This window comes from Dromiciops gliroides, chromosome 1 (genome assembly GCF_019393635.1).
Source record: "Dromiciops gliroides isolate mDroGli1 chromosome 1, mDroGli1.pri, whole genome shotgun sequence".
NCBI lineage: Eukaryota > Metazoa > Chordata > Mammalia > Microbiotheria > Microbiotheriidae > Dromiciops > Dromiciops gliroides.
The window spans coordinates 675,858,676-675,878,966 of NC_057861.1; the positions used below are offsets into that span (position 1 = coordinate 675,858,676).

The 20,291-nt window shown below is 51.8% G+C and overlaps 2 protein-coding genes across 4 annotated transcripts; both read right to left on the reverse strand.

Annotated features, from left to right (window-relative positions):
* Window positions 1-461: 461 nt before the first annotated feature.
* On the reverse strand, window positions 462-13,192 carry ZMYND10 (zinc finger MYND-type containing 10). The gene is made up of 12 exons (XM_043967821.1): window positions 12,852-13,192; window positions 12,355-12,463; window positions 7,225-7,341; window positions 6,999-7,052; window positions 5,420-5,557; window positions 4,967-5,055; window positions 4,710-4,810; window positions 4,083-4,255; window positions 3,174-3,299; window positions 2,844-2,965; window positions 1,341-1,466; window positions 462-1,053 (listed from the first exon to the last, which is right to left on the reverse strand). Exons 1-12 carry the CDS (start codon window positions 12,941-12,943, stop codon window positions 960-962), a joined length of 1,341 nt encoding a protein of 446 aa, XP_043823756.1. The 5' UTR covers window positions 12,944-13,192; the 3' UTR covers window positions 462-959.
* On the reverse strand, window positions 13,177-20,278 carry NPRL2 (NPR2 like, GATOR1 complex subunit). Of its 3 annotated transcripts, none has more exons than XM_043967834.1 (12): window positions 20,171-20,278; window positions 19,796-19,964; window positions 19,611-19,702; window positions 17,802-17,970; window positions 17,220-17,328; window positions 15,802-15,938; window positions 15,608-15,705; window positions 15,323-15,359; window positions 14,768-14,861; window positions 14,245-14,362; window positions 13,463-13,605; window positions 13,177-13,373 (listed from the first exon to the last, which is right to left on the reverse strand). In XM_043967834.1, exons 2-12 carry the CDS (start codon window positions 19,871-19,873, stop codon window positions 13,306-13,308), a joined length of 1,143 nt encoding a protein of 380 aa, XP_043823769.1. In that variant the 5' UTR covers window positions 19,874-19,964; window positions 20,171-20,278; the 3' UTR covers window positions 13,177-13,305. The 3 variants fall into 3 exon arrangements, with proteins under 3 accessions (XP_043823769.1, XP_043823777.1, XP_043823784.1); XM_043967842.1 differs by having other exon boundaries at window positions 19,796-19,898; window positions 20,171-20,268; XM_043967849.1 differs by lacking the exon at window positions 20,171-20,278 and having other exon boundaries at window positions 17,802-17,965; window positions 19,796-19,823.
* Between the last annotated feature and the right edge of the window lie 13 nt (window positions 20,279-20,291).

Sequence of the window (20,291 nt, forward strand, 5' to 3'; positions counted from 1 at the left end):
GAACCAGACCAGAAATGTGCAAGCTGGGATAGGGGGGACACTTTATCCTCTGTCGGCACAGGGAAGAGGGAGGGGGCAATAGGCTGAGAACATCTGCGGGTCCCTCCTCCCATAACAAGGGGGAGGAAGTTGGCCTTAGGAGTACCAAATAGGGGCAGTGCTCTGTGCTGTCCTTAGCCTGAAAAAGGGTGCAGGGGGAGGCCCCTTTGAGCAAGAGCCCAGCTGCCCCAGGCTCCTGGAGCAGCATCCCTCAGACCTCGGCTGGGGGAGCTTTGCTCCTCCCTCCCTTTCTCCCGGAGGCCTGGCCTGGTCCCACAGGAAGCAGCCGCAGCCCTCTTCCAACCCCATCTCCATCCCATCCCAAGGCGGGCCAGAAGAGAGAGGGGCCAAGTTAGGGCTGTCCGGCGCTACAAACAGACCGAAGCTTCTTTCTCAAAAGAAAGCGTTTACTGTGCTTTACAGAGAGGAAGAAGGTACCCCACATCCGCACTTCCCAGCCACAGACTCTCAGAAAGGGGAGGGGATTCTTAGCAATGGACCCTACTCCCTCCTTTCTCTGGGTGCCTGTGGGAACTCGCCCTCCCTAGAATTCCCCTTACCCGGGGCAAGAAGGGAGTGGGAAGGATCTCCCCCAGTACCCTGCCCCACTCCCAAGAGAAGAAAGCACCCTCTGTTCTAGACTCATGTAGTCTGGGCTGTCCTGAGAGCTGAGGCACAGGTTGGGAGCTGCAGCCGGGCTAGTCGAGAATGGATGGGTTACCAGGGATTCACCCAGGAAGGGCAGGGAGCCACAAGTGACCCCGCCTGAGGTGGGAGCTTATGGACCAGTCTGGCCTGGGGTGCTGGGGTGTGTGTGTGTGGGGGGCACATAGCTGGCACAGTGGGGCACTCTGGGGCCTTGGGTGGGTGGGGGCTGGGCACGATGGGATACCATGAGCATAAATGAGCAGCAGCTACTACTATGCTTTGACCTCTTCCTTCACACTGTCCAGAGTCTTGGCCATTAAGTCACAAGATTTTCGGTGCTTCTGCCAATGTTTAACCTGGCATTCCCTGTTCAAGAGGAAGAGGAGCAACTGAGGCTCAATGAGGTTCTGCTTAGCTGTTGTCCTAAGATAGGAATGGGTCCATGGGCCTCAGGGACTTGACCCTTTTGCCTTGATCCTAGGGCGCATGACAGCTCTGGGCCAATGAGGTTTGGCCTCTGGGAGCTCCTGAAGGCGCCCCACCCCTGGAGCCCAAGATGCTCCAGAGCTCTTGGATCAGCTTTTGGGGAGGTTCTACTTCCTTGGGGAGAGAAGAGTCCTGCTCAAGCAGTCTGGGGAGTTGTGGGAACCTACCGCTTACAGTACCACTCATTCTGACACCGTGAGCATCGCTTGGAGGCCTCGGCATTGCAGAAGGCACACTTGGGTTTCTCAGGGCTCAATGCCTCCATCACATCCAGCTTGTAGGTCTCTGCCCATCTGTAGAAAAACGCAGGAGAATGAGGGGGGGGTAGAGAAATGAGACCAGTATGACCATGGTATTTGGTCTGGGGTTCTGTTGAGAGAGGTGGGTTATCCATTCTGAGGTGATATTCCATAATACAGCCTGGAGCTTTTGGTATCTCCATAGTTTTGCTTTGTTTTTTGTTTTTTTTCTTGGTTGAAGGTCTGGTCCTTGATTTGAGGTAAGGACACTGGATTTGAAACCAGAGGGTATGGGTTTAAATCTAGATTCTGCTACTTGCTGCCTTTTTGACTGTGGACAAGTGTCTTCCCTTGTCTAGCTCTCAGTTTCCCAGGAAGTCCAAGTATAGAAACCAAGGGGCCACACCAAGTGATCTCTCATGTGCCTTGCAGCTCTATGATTAGTCAGGAATGTAGAATTGGTATACCTCCACACCAGCCATGTCCTTATGAGACTTCCTGATTGGCTGACAGGGATCTGGGGGCTTGATCCCAGGGATTAAAGTGGGTGAATCCAAATCACTGTTCTTGTGGACTTGTTCTGGGATTGAAGAAACCATTCTTTTTTTGTTGTTGGGTTTTTTGTTGTTGTTGTTTTGGTTTTTTTGGCGGGGCCTTGGGGGTTAAGTGACTTGCCCAGGGTCACACAGCTAGTATATGTCAAGTGTCTGAGGCCAGATTTGAACTCAGGTCCTCCTGAATCCAGGGCTGGTGCTTTATCCACTGCACCACCTAGCTGCCCCCAAAAGAAACCATTCTTGACGGTGGCCTATGGACTAGAGGGAATCTTGGGTCAAACCTGCCTAGGAAAACATTAGCTAGACAGATGTGCTTGAAAACTAAGTTAGTGCCTAAGCTGGAACTAGGTCAATTTCTTTTACATTCACGGGTCTGATTATCTTGGCCTGGAATATTCCTTCTCAGTGGATCATCTAGTTTTCTTATATAGTACACCTTGGAAAACTTTTCTTTTGGGATGTGTGGCACATTAGGACAGTAAGTTTGAGGCCAGTTATGGTAGCAGGAGAAGCAGCGTGGCCAAGAGGTCAGGGGAGCCCCAACCTCAGGCTGAGGTTTAGAAAGCAGTGAAAAATAAAAGGCCTGGCCCAGGCTGAGGGCAAAGGTCCCCTTTGGGGGTTGGTGCTCCCTGAAGTTCAGGAATCAGGGACCTTAAGGGTGGGTGGGGGACAGCTAGGTGGTGCAGTGAATAGAGCACTGGCCCTGGATTCAGGAGGACCTGAGTTCAAATCCGGCCTCAGACACTTAACACTTACTAGCTGTGTGACTCTGGGCAAGTCACTTAACCCCAATTGCGTCACAAAAAAAAAAAAGGGTGGGTGGGTCTGGCTGCAGGTCCTGTCTGGAGCCCAATCTCTTGACTCCCCAGCTCACCTTCTGGCTTGTAGACGCAGGTCCTGCTCAGAGGGGCTAAAGACATGCTTCAGCTGGTATTTTGCAATGGCGTGCCACTTTCCCCCGTTCTTCCTCTCTAGCCGGCTCCAGATTTCTGGGATCTGTGAGGAAGGGCCCCAGAATGGGAGACGTCCAGGAGTCAAAGAATATGGCAGAAGTTGAGTTGTTCAAGACTGTGCCAATAAGAGAACCCAGGGGTCTGGCCTCATTGACAGTCCTCTTACTATTGGACCCCACTGTACAATAGGACGATGAGTAGTCACACCCTGCTCTGGGCCGGGCAGGGCAGCCTTTTCCCTCTGCTGATACCTGCTCCATGACCAGGTCCTTCTTGGGAGGGAGGGGCTCAGTGAGTGCCAGGTGGCTCAGGAAGCGCTGCAGCTCCACCAGGTTGGGTATCTGGTCCAGTGTGATATCAGTGAGCAAGGCCCGGAGCTGGGGGAACAGAGCCAAGGGAAGCTACTAGGGAGATCTAGGGAGCCCAGGGAAAGACCTCTGAGATGGTCCGGGATGCTAATACCTCACTAGGGAAAGGAGGAAGACCTGGGCTGAGCAGCCTCTACAGTCAAGCATAAGTTTACACAGCTGGCCAACAATCGGGCTCTTCTTTCCACTTGGTGGGACAGTGAAGCATTAGGATGTTGATGAGAGTTCCAACCGATCCTAGCCATAGAGGGAGGTGTGTGTTGGGGGGGGGCAGTGGTGACAGAGCAAAGAGAGGGAGATGTCCAAGGTCTGAAAAGATGTAGCTTTCTCAGGTAGGGAACGGTTTGGGGGTAGTCATTCTAGTGGGTGAAGTGACCTGGGGATCCAGGGTCCTGTCCAATATTACAGGGATAGGGCAGGTAGGAGGCAGGGAAGGTGCCCGGGGCTCAGGAACTGTGCCAGCCAATCTGGACTGAATCAAACTTAGCCAACATTGAGACCCTTGTTTGGGGCCCTCTGCCAAATCCAGCCACCTGGGGGAGTTTGGTCTTTTACCTCCTGAGGCAGACTGTAGAAAGGTTTTTGAAAATAGCCACCCCTCTCTGGCCCAGCTGAGAGGGGGCCAGGGTGTGGCCAGTTGGTGAGGGCTGGTGGCAGCAATGGCCAGGCTATGCTGGCTTGCAGGAGCTAGAGCAGAGGGAATAGGAGCCCAGGAGGGAGGCAGGGGGGCATGGGTGAAGGCTGGATGCCCTCCACCTGCCCTTGGCCCATAACACTCTCAGCATCACTCGCCTTAAGGAGCTGGTTCTTGTTGAAGCCGGTGAGATTATACTTGGGCTGGCATTCGGGGCTGAGCAGCAGGTTGTACAGGGCAATCCACACCTGACCATCTGTCTTGGTCAGCTTCTGATAGTTCCTGGCAGTCACCGATTGCCACCTGCCCCCCTCAAACCTCTTCAGCTGGCCTGAAGAGAGAGCAGCGGAGAGGGGATGGGAGCGGTGGGAGGAGGTGACAGAGTTTTATGGGCTATGAAGGCAGAGACCAGGGGTCTGCCACGGACTGGCTTTGGGATCTTGGACATGGCCCTCGATTTCTTTGGGCCTTGGCTCCCCGATGTGGAGGATAAAGGGCCGAGAGAGCAGGCTGCACTAACTCCCCTGCAGGCCTTGATCACAGGATGCACAGGGAGAGGGAGAGTGGGCTGAGCCTCGCTCCTACTGGGAAACGGCAAGGTTTGCTTTTCAGACATTCTTGTGGATGGACTTTTGGAGCCCACAGCTGTCTTTAATCAGAGGCCTAGACAGTCACGGTACAGGGAGAGCTGGGCTTCTGGGCTCAGGCTGCCTGCCCACTCACCGAGCTGCTCTGTGCGTCTGGCTTCCCCTCAGACCAGAAAACTCCTGGAGGGACACACTCACCTTCCTCTTCACGATGCCAGGGGCTGTTCTCCAGCAGCTCCACCAGGAGGCAGGGCAGGTTGTGGGTGCTCAGCATCCGAGTTAGGGTGCTCAGGGACAGGCTGCAGAGGGCGGGCAGTGGGGAGAGGAGCATGGTGGGAATGGGAGCCAAGCTGTGCCCTTGGCTCCTCTCCAGCCCCCAGGGACCTCTCCTGGGAGGAAATCGGACCTGGGCTTCCCCTGGGGGAAGGTGGCTCTGGACTGGCCACACCACTCACCTGTCTACACTGTCTGTGATGTAGCGCAGCACAGAAAGGGCCTTCAGAGAGATCTCAAACTCCATCGTCTGGGCCTGCTTCTGTAGCTCCTGGAGGGCAGGGGGAGGGCATGTTGGGGATCATGGGGAAAACCCAGGTTTTCAGTAGGGGGTGGGCCGTTTGGGGTCCTTTCTCTGACTGGAGCCTCATCCTGCACAGTCTGGGCCACAGGGTCACTGGCTTCTCAAAAGTGCCCACAGGTAGGGGCAGCTAGGTAGCACAGTGGATAAAGCACCGGCCCTGGATTCAGGAAGACCTGAGTTCAAATCTGACCAGCCTCAGCTCTTTGCCACTTACTAGCTGTGTGACCTTGGGCAAGTCACTTAACCCTCATTGCCCCACAAAAAAAAAAAAAAAGCCCACAGCCTCAGCTGTCCGGAGCCAGCTTTGGTGGGGAAGGGGTGCCTGAGATACCTGCAGAGGTGAAAGTTCAAGCTCTCCTTCAGACACTGGGAGGCCTCCAGAGCTCTTCTGGGCCACGAGGAGTGTCAGTTTTCGGTGACAATAGTCAACCAAGTCCAAAATGGAGTCCTCGGCTGAATCACACACTTCCTAAGAAAGAAAGGCAAGGTGAGGGGACCCGAGGCCCTGGGGGGTGAGAGGCCCACGAGGCTGGTCTCAGTGCCTGAATCGCGTCTCTCTCTCTCGGGAGGGGTGCTGGGCCCCTTCCATCTTTAAACACCTCCGAGTCTACCAGGAACATGGAGGCACACGATCCTTGCCCAGGAGTCCTGTGGTGGAGAGTGTGGGATGGGCGCAGCTCCTCTGGACGCCTACAGTGTCTGGGTTTCATTCACTCAGCCCAGAGCTCCCAGCCCAGGAAGCTGGGGTCAGGTGAGGGGGGCGGCAAGCAGTCAGTCATAGGCCAAAGTCTGCAGGGCCACAAAGGGGAGGGAGTGGGATACAGCCAAGCAACCCCACTCAAGGATAGGGACTAGAACTGTGATTTCATTGGTACAGGGAGTTCCTGGAGATGGAAACTCCTTCTACCATTGCAAGCTGGTCCCTTCTTGGTCAACCACTCGGTAAAACTGAAAGTTTTAAGGGCCTTATATAGAGGTGTGGAAGCAGAGGGCCCTGACACAACTAGGGCTCTCCTAGCAAGATTAAAATCAATAAGGGTAGCTAGGTGGCGAAGTGGATAGAGTACTGACCCTGGATTCAGGAGGACCTGAGTTCAAATCCAACCTCAGACGCTTGACACTTACTAGCTATGTGACCCTGGGCAAGTCACTTAACCCCAATTGCCTCAAAAAAAAAAAATCAATAAGCACCAGCCCCAGATTCAAGAGGACCTGAATTCAAATTCAGCCTCAAACACTTGACACTTACTAGCTGTGTGACCCTGGGCAAGTCACTTAACCCTCATTGCTCCGCAAAACAACAACAACAAAAACCAAATGTTGAAAACTATCTTTACATGTAACTGGAAAATAAATATTAAAAAAAAAAATCAACAGGGAAGGGGGCAGCTAGGTGGTGCAGTAGATAAAGCACTGGTCCTGGATTCAGAAGGACCTAAGTTCAAATCTGGCCTCAGACACTTGGCACTTACTAGCTGTGTGACCTTGGGCAAGTCACTTAACCCTCATTGCCCTACCCCCCCAGATCAAAAGGGAAATATTTTTAAAAATAAATAGGCAATGGAATATAATGTTAACAGGTGGTTTTCTGAATCAATATGTGCCCTGCAGGGATCCTTTCTGTTTGAGGTTGACACCACTGGTCTCAAGCACAGAGAGGTTAACCGACTTGCCCAGAGCCCCATTGCCAGTCTAGGAGCCGGAGATGACATTTGACAGGCTCTGGCCACAGTCCCCTCTTTCTTCTCTCCATCCCTGGGGCACAGTGCTGCAAGTGCTACGAGCCAGCCATGGCTACCACCATTTAATTCAACCAGTCTACTTCCCGGGCTTTCCAGATCAGTTCCCATCTTATTCCCAGGGTTAAAAGCTCTTCAGCGCTCCTTGGTCCTTGGGTGGACCAGCCTCACCTTGTGGAAGAAGACAGTCTCCAGAAGGTTGATGATGGAGGCCTCGTGGTGCACCTAGGCAGGAGAGAAGGAGAGCACACTAGGGAGAGACATCCCGCTTCCAGTCCACAGCCCCGCTCCTCCATGGGATGGCATGCCAGCCCTAGCTGGGGCTGGAAGGGAAGGTATACACCGCAGAGGCCTGCAGTGGGGGCACAGAGTGTATGGGCTCTACTGCTGCTCTCACCACCATGTAAATGGGAAAGGTGTTATGGGGCTTGAAGTCTTCTAGCTTGCAAAGCACAGGGAACACCTTCTGCTTCCACATCTCCACAGAAATCAGTTCCTCAATCAGAGTCGGGATCTGGTGGTGTGGGAGGAGAGAAGAGATGCATGCTCTGTCACAGACTTTACACCACGGATCTCTGTAGTGAATGTTTATAGGAGACTACTCAAAAAGAAGACCCATTTGACGAGTGGGGCAATCAATAACTTATGCCTCAACTCCTGGCTTATCTTTTCCCTCTAGGGAAGTGGAGGGTCACAAATAAGCCTTTGATGTGATGAGGAGCAGGAATTCCATCCAAATAGATCTGGGGCACTGGGGTTGGAAGAGTTCTCCCGTGGATCCTGACACTCACCAGGCTAGGGGTTAAGTTTGTGGTTGACAAATGCTTTGCTTTCTGAAGCTAGTCTAGGGGCCTAAAGCAGGAAGATTATCCCAGACTGGAGTTCGGGTCTTTTCTAATCCCTCCCAACATCTTACCCAATCCTGAGGCTTTGATGAGGAAAACACTAAGTGACTGGGGGATGGGGGGATGGCAATGAAATGGGCAAACTAGCAATGAGGTCAGAGGATAGGCCTCTATCCAAAACTGAACCCAGGTAACAACTTAAATTCATTATCAGACTTTAGGTTGAAAGACAATGTGCTCACAGATACCCTAGTGGGCTAAGTAGAGCAGGGATGATTCTCTCTATTTTGTGGCCATATAAAGAACAGGCCACACAGTAGCTCAGTGAATTTCCCAGCCTCCCATGGGCGCAGTGTTTTCTTGCATCACAGAGGTTGTGTGTCTGGGTGGAAGGAGCACTGGGCACAACTGGAGTTGTGTTTGAACCCTGGGTTTGCTCTCCAGGCCCTGTGTGGCCCCCACTGGGTCATGCCTTCTCTCATTTTTCTCTAAGGGCCTGACCAGATCCCTGAGCTCTTCCCCTTCTTCCTGAAACCAGCTCCTTGTCCCGACCCCCCCATTTCACAGTCTTCCCCAACCTCCAGCCTTCAGGAGCTGACTCCTCTGGTCTTTAATGGGAAGCAAGCTCTTATTCATGCATTTCTAGGGCAATCTTAGCTGAAAGTGGGGCAGCTAGGTGGCACAGTGGATAGAGCACCGGCCCTGGATTTAGGAGGATCTGAGTTCAAATCCGAACTCAGACATTTGACACTTACTAGCTGTGTGACCTTGGGCAAGTCACTTAACCCCAATTGCCTCACCAAAAACAACAACAAAAATATTAGCTGAAAGGGCAAAATGCTGCATCTGACAGTTTAAAAAAGGTGCTGACACAGGCTATCTCATTTGGCCTTCACTAGAACTCCAGGAGGTTGGTACTTTAAGTGTTATTTTCTCCATTTTACAGTTGAGGAACCTGAGGCTCAATCCAAAGTCTCTCTAGATAGCTGAAAGGCTGGCTCCAGGCCTTGTCTTGGCTGAGGGCCATCAACATCTTATTTCCAGTTTATTTTTGCAGCCATTGTGGTCCTGGACCTTGACTCTAGGAACTTCCTGTGATGTAAAACAAGGTACTCCATCCTCCAGTTTCTTCTGTGGACAACATATGGTCTGTCCCAAAAGTCTTAGGGCAGTTTTACTAGCTTAAAACTGCACTAAAATAAACTAACCGTTAAACCTAAATACTAAGTTAATTAGTTTTAACTTGAAACTCACAGTTTTAAGCTAGTAAAACTGCACTAAAACCTTTGGGACACCCTGTGTTATTAACATTTCATTAGGACAAGTCAACCAGCATTTGCTGTGTCTACTATATATGTTAGGCTCTGTGCTAAGGACACTATTCTGGAGCCCTTGGTCCCACCTAAGAAAAAAGTCTAATCGATATTAGTTTGAAATCCCTTTAGATATCTTTTCCAAAGGCATTAGGGTTAGGGCAGTGACCTGCTCTGGGCTAGGGGCCCTGGATAGATCCCCCACAAGGCGGCCATGCTTTGACCGAATTAGATGAGTGATCAAACTTAGAAAAGGAAGAAGACTTTGATACAAGTATTTATTGTGTTCGTTTACTTTTGACTAGGCAGAAAGAAGAATGCTGGGAGGGAGTGGTTGGAGAGAGATTAAAGAGTTTCAGGAAAATTTGCTGACACTAAAATTGTTACTCGTAGGCTGTTACTATGATTTAGCTTACTGTGGGATTTTATCTGTTTAGGGAAACTACAATTTTTAACTCAGGACGGCTTGGGTAAGGGAGATTTTCAAAGGCAGGACAGACTTCTGTCCCTTTGGATTTTCTCTAAGAAAAATGCTTAGGATACAATAAGACAATCTGTCCTCAGCAGGCTTCTATCCAAAAATTCCAAAATGCAGTTACAGTATTTTTCTTCCACATCATTCTCCCTGACTTTCCTTTTCCCGTTCCAGCTACACACTCAGGAATATAGGGGTCCTCATTCTAGGACTTAGTCACAAGGGAGATTTGGAGAGAAAAGTGTGCAAATCAGGTGTTCAGACAAAATCTGACTCAGGCTAAGTAGCCTATCAAGTTGCTCTGTGGATTCCTAATCCATTAGGGATTGATTTATTAGTCATTCCAAGGCTCTAGCACAACCCTTTGTCCATTTACCCTCAAAGCAACCTAGTTCGAGAGCACCTCCATTCTTCTGCTTCTGAATTTTTCAATTTTCCAGATTTCTTGGTATTCCTCATAACTGCCCTTATTAATTGCATTAGAGGATGCCATTATATTAATGTCCTACAATTTATGTAAGCAGTCATCTATAAATTTAATATTCAATATCAATTTAAGTGTACTTGCTTTGTAATGATTTATTTAATTTGGGTACACAAAACGTCATAGTTTCTCAGTCATTTCCTCTGTCTCTATAAGAATTCTTTGCTCATTCTTAGTTCTGCTTTTTTGTTTTGGGGCTTTACAGAATTTCATAGAGGTCCTTCCAGATTTCTTTATATTCCCATGTCTTTTGAACTACAGTATTCTAGCATGATAATGTACCAGAATTTTCATTCATTCAATTCAATTAAAAATTTTTTTTTTTTTTTGTGGGGCAGAGGGGTTAAGTGACTTGCCCAGAGTCACACAGCTAGTGTCAAGTGTCTGAGGCCGGATTTGAACTCAGGTCCTCCTGAATCCAGGGCTGGTGCTTTATCCACTGTGCCACCTAGCTGCCCCTGTACCACAATTTATTTAGCCATTTGGACAATCATATTGCTTTCCCCCTCTACCCACCCCCCAACTACAGAGTACTGTTTTGCTAACACTTTCTGGATTTATTCATGGGTCCAAGGGCATGGCTAGGTTGCCCTCCACAGAGATGCTCTGAGTTTGCATTTCCACCAGTAACAAGTGAGCAAACCTTCTTCTCCAGAAGCCCACCAGTACTGAGTTTAGATGTTTTTATTTTTGCAAGTTTGATGGATGTGGACTGGTTCCTCTGAGCTAAACCGATTTGCATCTCTGAGTCTTAGTGTGGGTGAGCATTTTTTTTTTTTCAAATGCTAATGATCAGTGGGTAGTTCTCTCTGTAACACAGGTCAGCCTTTCTATGGACAGAGCCAACCTTGAGGGAATAAATAAATGTACAGTCCTATGGGAAACCTAGTTCTTAGATTTCCACAGAACACACGTGCCGAGCAAGGAGGACCCAGGGAAGAGATAAAATGCCCCAGGGGAAAATGCTACTGTCTATCTTTCTGGACTGATTAGAAATGACTCCCTGTCATGTACTCTCCATTCCAACCAAACTGTTACCTTGGATAGATATTCCGTATCTCATCTGCGGGTCTTCCCACATTGTGGGCTTCAGGCCCTACTTTGGGTTTCCTTATCTTTGTACAGGTGGTTTCACTCCAGTAGAACGGAAGCTCATTAAGGGCAGGGACTGTCTTGGTCTCACAGCAGGTGCTTAATAAATGCTTGATGAATTGAGAAGGAAACCCAGGGTTTTTTCATGGTCTAATCCCTAATCCAGCTTCTCTTTATTCTGAAATAACTGCGCCTGATTTCCCTGACTAGCCCAGCTCATTCTACCCACTTCCATAGTGCTTTAAGGTTTACAAATCTAAAAAAAAAGTTTACAAATCACATTCCTCCTAACAGTCCAGGAAAGTCAGTTTATAGATAAGGAACCCGAAGCCTGTTGTCCCACAACTAGCAGGTGTTGGGGTTGGTATTTGAATTCAGGTCTTTGGATTCCTAGTCTTTTCTCCCTTCTCAGAACCTCTACAAACACTTAATGTTTTCTCATTGTACACTCATGTATATAACCCTACAACCCTGTTATCTCAAATTCTCACTGAAATCTTTGGTTGCCATTTAACATTTTCTTTGTTTCTGTTTATTCCCCAGCTGGGACTGTGAGCTCCTTGAGGTCAGAGACTAGGTCTTAGCCATTTCTTAGTACAGTGCCTAGCTTACAGTAGTAGGTGCTTCATAAATGTTGAGTCCCTTCCCCCTTTTAGGACAGAGTTAGCCATTCTAGCCATTCTAGCTCATAGTTTCAGAGTGATCTGGATGTAAGTGCATTGGCTCAAAAGGTACCTTAGACTAATGGATTTTCCCTCAGCTTGAAGCATAAAGCTGGACTCAGTAGGTAGAACTAAGGGAATTCTCACTAATTTGATTTGTTGATAGAAAGGGGGAAAAGAGTCCCCTTGAGGAGGGAGGATAAGAACAGAGAAAAGGGAAACCCTTTTAGAGCCAGTGGAGCAGGGGCCTGGTCCCTTTGGGGTCACTGGATCCATGTATTAGATGTCTCATCTGTTATATATACCTGGTCTGAAGGGGATAAGAACTTCCCTCTCATATCAAAATTGGCCTCTAGGGATCAAGGGACCACAGGTGGAATGTAGGTGTCAGAAAGGGAAAGAGTTTGACTTAGGGGCTTTAGAGTTGTTCAGAGCCTCCTACAGAAGTTGCTACCAGCACAAGTGAGGCTACCCAACCTTCCAGTCAGCCCTGAGCCCTCCGATGGGGAAGGAAGTAGGTAATGTCTGCCTTCCTGAAGGGAAGCCAGTTACTCAAGGCTCTTATCCTGTTGTCAGTGGGGGAGGGGTCAGGGTGGGGGATGGGTATCTGGCCTTCTCACAGCAGCAGTCTCCAGTCCCCTGTGGCCACATCATACCTTGCCATGGGTGACCAGCAGCTCCTGGATGGGCTCTCCCTGGCTGGCTGAGGCATCCAGGATGGCCTGCATATTCAACTTCTCCAGCTGTTCATGCTGCCGACACCACCTGGCCGCAAGCGATTCAGTGGGATGGAGGAGAGCGTGTGGCAGCTTCCAGACACCAGGTAGCCCCCAACAGGGCTGGCTTCTGGGAAGGACTGCCCTCGGTCTCTAGTCTACCTAACCAGTCACAGTTCTTAGCAGAGGAAAGCCCTTCCCTCCCCGCCATGAGCCTTCACCTTAACTGCACCCAGAGCTTCAAGTTGCCAGTCTGAGACCCCTGGGGGGTTTAGAGCCCTCTCCAAGCCCAGGAGAACATCTTCAGTCTTTATCAGCGCCCTCCTTGCCCACTCTGAGGGCTGGCCTGCGGCCCTCAGCCCATAGAGACAGAACCTTCCCACGGCTAGGGTCCCTGTCCCCTGAGCCCCCTTTCTGGGGGCCCCCAGAGCCCTCACCCCTGGGATCCCATCTCCCACAGCGGAAAGCTCTGCAGGGCCTGCACCAGGGCGTCGGCCTCTCCGGGCAGCAGCACTTCCAAATCCCCCATCCTCGGGCTGTAGTGGGATGGAGGCAAGTCGGAGCCGCATTTAGGTGTCACGCGGGGCCACACTCGCGGGTGGGAGCAGGACGCTCAGTAGTTGAACAGCGGTTAGAAAGAACAGCGTCGCCGTCGCCACGGAAACGAAGGCGTCCCGCTCGTACGTGAGGGCGCCCCCGCCCCCTGCTGGACGCCAGGGGAAAGGCAGGAGACAGAGCAGGCAGGGAGCGAGGCCGCTGGAGAAGGCAGAGAAGGCGCTTTATTGACCCAGCCCGCCCCCAACAGTCCTGCAGCCAGGCGCTGGCTCCGCCGGGCGGCCAGAGGAGGCAGGGAGGCAGGTACGCCGCGGGCGGCTCCGGCCGCAGGAGGCTTCACTTCCAACAGACGATGATGTTGGGGTCATTGTCCAGGCGCTCGTCCAGCTCTCGGTAGCTCATTCCTAGAAGGGCGGGAGGCGGGAGCTCGTTCAGCAAAGGGGGCTGCCGCTCCCCCAGCCGCCCCGCAAACCAGGCCCGCCCGCACACCCACCCGTCTTGCAGCAGATCTCGTCGTAGCTGTGGCAGCCGGTGTAGAGGCGCGCCGGATGGCTGCGCTCCTCCGCCGTGATGCGCACCGGGTATTTCTGCAGGCGCCGCATCAGGTTCTTCATCAGCCCAAACTGGATCAGCTTCCTGTTTGGGGGGCCGGACGTCAGGCCGAGCCCCTGCCGGGCCTGGCCTCCTGGCCCCGACTGAATTTTATTCAGCATATGAAGTGCCTACTGTGTGAAAACATCACTTCCCTAAAGTGTCAACATCCCCGATTTAGACAGAGGTGACCTCTGAGAGGACTGAAGGTGCTCTTTCTACCGATGGGGAAACTGAGGCCCAGAGCAGGAAAGGTGTTTGGTTCAAGGTTGCATAGCAATAGGCATTTGTAGCTCTCTGAGGCAGGAGGGTGGAGGGGAAGGTGTGCTGGACAGTCCAGTACCTCAGTTTCTTCTGCAGTAATAATGCCTGCACTGGCTACCAGGCAGGACCAATGCCAGGGAGATGCCACTGGCTTTCCTCCTGGTTTCAGTGCCCTGACGGTAAAATGGTGAGCCCTGCCTCCCTCCCGGGGCTGCTGTGAGAAAGGGGGTTTAGGATCCTTAGAGCAGTAAGTGATTCCCCCCTCCCATCCCGTCCCATCCGTCCCATCCCATCTCTGCCTCAAGGTCCTTGGCTGGGAACCTTCCCCAGCCACTCGGCCCCAGGAGGCCTGGTTTCCCAGAGCCCACTAGTCAGCTGCTCCACTCCCAGCTGGGAGATGAAGCCTGCACCCTGTCTGACCTTTCATCCACATGCTGCAGCTGTTGGGTGTATCGGCCGATGAGGTCTCGGACCGTGGTGCCTGGGCTGAGGCCACAATAGAGCTGGAAGACATCTCGGAGGCTGGCTCGCTTGTGGCCTGTGGGTCAAGATGGTGGCAAGAAGCTGGTGGCCCACATACCTGGGCCCACCCTCTGCCCTTCTGGGGCTCAGGACAATTGGGAGGAACGGGAATTAGGATTTCTTCTCTACTATTCTGGGCCCCTAAAAGGCAGCTTTGCATTGTGGGATTGGGAGCCAGGAGCCACCAGTTTGAATACTGGTTCCAACACTTCTTAGCTGAGTGACCACAGGCAAGGCATTTACAACTCTGTGCCTCAGCTTCCTTAGCCATAAAATGGGAATAATACTACTTGCAGAGATGCTTGGGAGGTATTTTTGGATCTTAAAATGCTTTGTGAACGTGTATCACTGGACGTGGCTTCTTTGAGGTGGTGCAGAGGCCTGTGAACCAGATGCCCTGGAAGCTTCGTGCCGCCCGTACCTTGTTTGGTGACATAGGCCAGACATTCCTCCTGAAGTGACTTATCATCCACCAGGTCCTGGACCTTGGGCGTGGGGCAGTACACATTGGAATACTAGGGGAGGAAAGCTGGATTGAGGCCTGAAGGGCCCAAGCTCAGAACCCCCAACTACAAGGCAGGAGAACTGCTTCTGGAGTGGCTATGTGACCTCAGAAAGTCCCTCCTGGGCCCCAGTGTCCATCAGTAAATACTAAGACGTTAGAGAGTCTAAGGAACTTGCATGACTGAAAACTAGGAAAATGGGGTTCTAATCTTTGTTCTGCTGTAGAACGGTGGCTGTGTTTCTTTGCCCTTTTGGGCCTCAGTTTCTCCAGGCCACTCTGTGTCTGCTCTAGCCATGCACACAAGTCATCCCCCTCCCACTGGGAACCTCATTCTCCATTGTTCTCAGTTGGGGCTCCTCCAAGGGAAGGCTCAAGCTTTTAGTGGGCACTAAGGTCTTGATTTCAAGCTGTGATCTGAAGTGAAACCCCTCCTCCCAAACACAGTCTTCCTCCCTCTGTCCCCCTTCTCACCTGGAGGATGGACACCAGGGTCACCACCCCATAGTACCTGCAGGAGACACAGCCTGCTCAGTGTTGGCCTCTGGCCCCCACTGTGGCAGTGCCCCTTGCTGGGGCCACCCCCCCCAAGCCCCACCCCCTAGCTTATGTATCCTCCACTTAGTGATAACATCTGTGGGGTCTCAGGAGAGGGGGAGGATCCTGCCGATGGGAGAGGTGGGGAGGGCAGGTCCCAGCAGGGCCCATGTTCTAGTTCTGGTCTCCCCCCCACAAGCTCTTGGTCCCTGACCCACTCACAGCAGGTTCTGGATAGCAATCCTCACAAGGTTGAGCTCCACATCGGCCTCAGCAGAAATCTTCTGGATGTGTCGAAAGCCATCGATGTAGGGCAGTATCTAGAGAAGGTGGCTATGTCAACACTGAGTCCAGCGACTGAGAGGGAAGCTTGACTGGCCAGGGGAACCCTGAGCGAGCGTGGCAAGTGGGCATACCTGCTGCGTGGTGAGATCCCACTGGGAGTTGAAGAACTCATCCTTGTCCTTGGTAAAAACGGGCACGTCATACTCCTGGGCGATGGGGGGGTCAGGCCGCTGCTCAATGACCTTCAGGTGGATGGTATTAGACTCATCTATAGAGGAAGATGATGGGGAAGGGATCGTCCCATTTCCTCTAGATTCCTGGCCTCCAGGAAGCCTTGCAGAACGGCACCAGCACGTGCACCCACGACCGAATTTGTATAAGCCTTATACTCTCCAAAGCACTTTTTTTTTTTTTTTGCAGGGCAATGAGGGTTAAGTGACTTGCCCAGGGTCACACAGCTAGTGTCAAGTGTCTGAGGCTGGATTTGAACTCAGGTACTCCTGAATCCAAGGCCGGTGCTTTATCCACTTCCAAAGCACTTTTGTATGCCATAGTATGTTGGAGTGGAAAGAATGATGCCCCAGTAGGCAGAGATAGAGGTTCATACTCAAGTTCTACCACTAACTGGCTGTGTGGCAGTGGAAAGTCTAGTCCCATTTCACAGGTGGTGAAACCAAGGTTCGGTGAGATTTGGACGCTGCCTGTTTCCTCCTCCATAAAATAACAGAGATGGGGTAGAAGGAGGGCCAGCCAACCTCTGGCATTTCTTACCAACCTAAAACCTAGGATCCTGTTCGAATCCTCCCCGGGTTCTCACCCCAGACATGGGAGACGGGCTGTGGATTAACCGCCACACTGCATGGAGATGCTGATGACCCCAAATGGGAACTCCCTTGGTAAAGAGCAGGCCTGGGTTATCTGCAGAGCTAAGGCCTCTGGGAAAGTTCACTAGTGGGCTGTGCCCAGATTTTGGAGCTTGATCACAAAGGGTCTAACCTTCCTTTTTGGCCTTTCTCCATTTTCTTCAGTCTGTGACCTGTCTGAGGAACCCTCCCCTCTGCACGTCCCACTCCTCACGATGAGGCCCACCCTCTTCTCCTTCACAAAGCTGGGTGCCCGTCAAGCTGACGTCCCATTTGGCAGTCTGGGGAAGCCTACAGGTTCCTTCTCAGAGGCATGTTCTTAAATGATAATCGTGGAGATTAGTGAAAATAAAGGGTTCCTTTTTTCCCCATTAAAGTTCATGGATCTGCTGAAATCTTTTCATGGATCTTTGTGGGGTTATGTATCCCTGCTTTCTCCGTGGATGGCTCTGAATTCTATTTCCTCGGGGCAGCGGATAAAGCACCGGCCCTGTATTCAGGAGGACCTGAGTTCAAATCTGACCTCAGACACTTGATACTTACTAGCTGTGTGACCCTGGGCACACTTAACCCTTATTGCTTTGTGGGACCCCCCCTCCCCCGCCAATAAAGAATTTTATTTCCTCTTGGGCAAGAATGTGCAGGGAGCCGCTCTCTGGTGGAGGGCCTGGAGCCTGGGGCCTTACCTATGGGCAGGGTGCATCTGCCTGTGGCATTGAGCTCCTCCAAGAGGATGGTCATGATGGGCACCAGCTTCTGCTTACTCTCCTCTGTGGACACAAAGCTGCTCTCCAGCTACAAGGCACAATGGGATGGAAAAGGTGAGAGCTGCTGCTCTTTCCTGGGGGCACCGCGAGGCCCGTCCATGACTGGCAGACAGCCGGCAGGGGAGGCCAATGCCCCGGTGCCCTGTTTCACTCGGGACGTGTGGTCTGAGGACTTGGGCTGGAATCTGCCTCTGACATTTTATGAGCCGTTTGGCCGAACCTCTGGGAGCCTCGTCTTACAGCTGGAGCATAGGAGCCTAAGTCTTTTCCCTGCCTCAGCATCAGTTTCCTCTCTAGGAAACATGGTTGAACTAGGTGGTATCTAAGGTCTCTTTCAAATCTAGGAGATGCATCATTCTACCACCCAAGCTGAGTCACTCTAGGAAAACCAGGAATGTGGTTCAGTGCCCTGGGGCTTGAGCCCCTAGAGAAATGGCCCCCAAGGAGCTGGGCAGCTGTGAGGGGCGGGGGGGGGGGGCGCTGGGTAGGGCTACTTCTCACCTCCAGTGTAGTGAGGTAGCCAGCCAGCTTCTTAACAATGGGTTCCAGGGCACAGGTCTTGGCTCGGGCATCACACACGAAGCCCAGATTGAAGAGCAGTGCATTGCGGCTGTACTTCTTGTGCTCGATGCACACGGGGCAGCCAATCAGCTTCTTCTCCATGGCTGTCCTAAGCAGGGAGCAGGGTCACGAGGTCACGAGGGAGGTGCCTCTCTCAGTTTCCCTGCCCCCCCCTTTCTGGAAAACCTCTTAGAGCATGTGATAGGAGCTGGGCCTCTGGGGACCCCACTAGGTTTCTTGTTCAGGACCTTATCTGTCCCCTGGCAATATTCCTCATTTGCCTCTTCTTTTCTCCTGACACTACCCTGGTCCAGATCCTGGTCAGTTCTCACCAAGGTTATTACAGCACTTCTGTCTCCCTGACCTTGCCTCTCCCCCTCTGAGCAACCCTGCAATCTGCTAGTCACCATTCTAGAGTCCAGCTTCAATCATATCATTCCTTTACTCAAAATCCTGTTCCCTAAAGGATAAAATACAAACTCCTTTTGCTTGACATTCAAGAATCTGGTTGCAACCCATACTTCTAGCTTCAATTCATGTAATTTCCCTTTATAGATTCTGTGCTCCAAACTGGACTGGTGCCCAGTCTGATTTTTCTCCATGTCAGGAACGTACACCCTCTCAACAGTCCAGCTCAGGAGGATCTATTGACCTCTTCTGTAAAACCTTTCTTGATTCCTCCCCAGTCTGTTCAAAGTGATCAGTGTCCCAATCTTTTCTTCCAAAAAACATTTTTCTGTTTGATAAGCATCAGATACCTACTACGTGCCAGGTAATGTGGATATAAAGATACCATTCAAAACAAACGGACATACCTCAAAAGGGCCTACGTCCTATTAGAGGAAATATGTGTATAGATAAGTAAGGGGTAAATAGAGTCAAAATAAATACAAAGTCATTTGGCCAGTGGTGTGGGAGGGAAATAGACAGCACAAACAACTGTGGGGTGAGGGTGGGGGGATCAGGAAAGGCCTCTTGGAGGAGATGGCACTTAAACTGAATACTGAAGGGAGCTATGGCTTCCAAAGAAAGCATTCCAGGTAGAGAGGATAGGAGATGGAATATCATATTCTGGTAACAGCCAACAGGCTAGTTTTTTGACTAGAAGAAGAGTGCATGAGGGGGAATAATTTAAGAAAACACAGGTTAGAGGAATCTCTCCTCTCTCACTCTCATTCATTCATTCATTCATTCATTCATTCATTCATTCTGGAAGGCCAAGAGGGAATCACTGGACCTTTGCTTGGATTGGGGAGTGACGTGATCAGATTTGTACTTTATGAATATAGACTTGGTAGCTGTGTGGAGGATAGATTGAAGAGGAAAAGGCTGGAGGTAGAGAGTCCAATTAGTAAGCAATTATAGTAGTCCAGCCAAGTAAATGGTGAGGAGGGTGGTGTTTTGTAGGAATGGAGAAAAGAAGAGGAGGAATGCTGTGGTGAAATCAACCAGACTCATCCAACCATGGGCTAAGGAAACGCGAGGTAAAGAGGCAAGGCTACTAATGTAGTCATAACTAAGGCTCGGAAGCCGGGGGTGAGTGAAAAGCCGGTGGTGTCTTCCTTGACCACTTGGTGCCAATGCCTCCTTTGGCCCTGTCACATTTTACCTTGTGGACACGTCAAATTCTTCCCAGTGTTTTCTAAGCCCAGGAGGCCCGGGGCTGTGTTTCTGCGCTGCGCCCTCAGCCCCGATCTGGCAAGTCTCCACCCATGGGGCTCGCGCAGGGGGGCCGGGCTCAGGACTTACACCGTGATCAGCTTGTTCTGGAGCTCCGGCTTGGTGATGACATACACCTGCACTGTATCAAACAGCTCTCTGGAGATGAAGTCTTCGGGGACCTGGGGAGACAGCCCTGGGCAGCCGGAGTAGGGGGTGGGGCCACGGCTGGGCAGCCCCTCCCCCCGCCCCGCCCCAGCTCATCCCATGCCTACCTGGTAGGTGATTTTGGGGCCCAGCGTGGGGTGGAATTCGCTGAAGAAGATGCACTCGATCCTACTGCTGCTGCCCATGGCGGCTGGCGGGGGCGAGGAGACCCTGCAGAGACCCCGAGGCCCGGGGACGGAGCCTCAGCCTGACCTCCTGAGAAGCCCACCCGGGGAGCTGAAGAGGGAAAAGGACGCTGCTTGCTTCAGTTTCCCCCCCGTTCGGGCTGCAGGGGCTCGCCGGGTGGTGGACGCTGCCGCATCCCCTGCTTCTCTCTCGCCTGTGGGGCTCCCTATTGAGCCCGGGCCCCATCAGTTTCAGGAGCCTGCCGGGACCCCCAGGTTCCGCAGCTCCCGTGAGCTCGATCCCAGCCAATACCTTACCTGAACAAGTGCAGAAAAGGAGCCGGCTCCCACGGACGCCTGCGCAGTCGCAAGGCGGCGCACCAGCCTTCCCTTGCCCCGCCCACTCCCCAAGACAAGCTGGGGGCCTGCGCAATGCGTT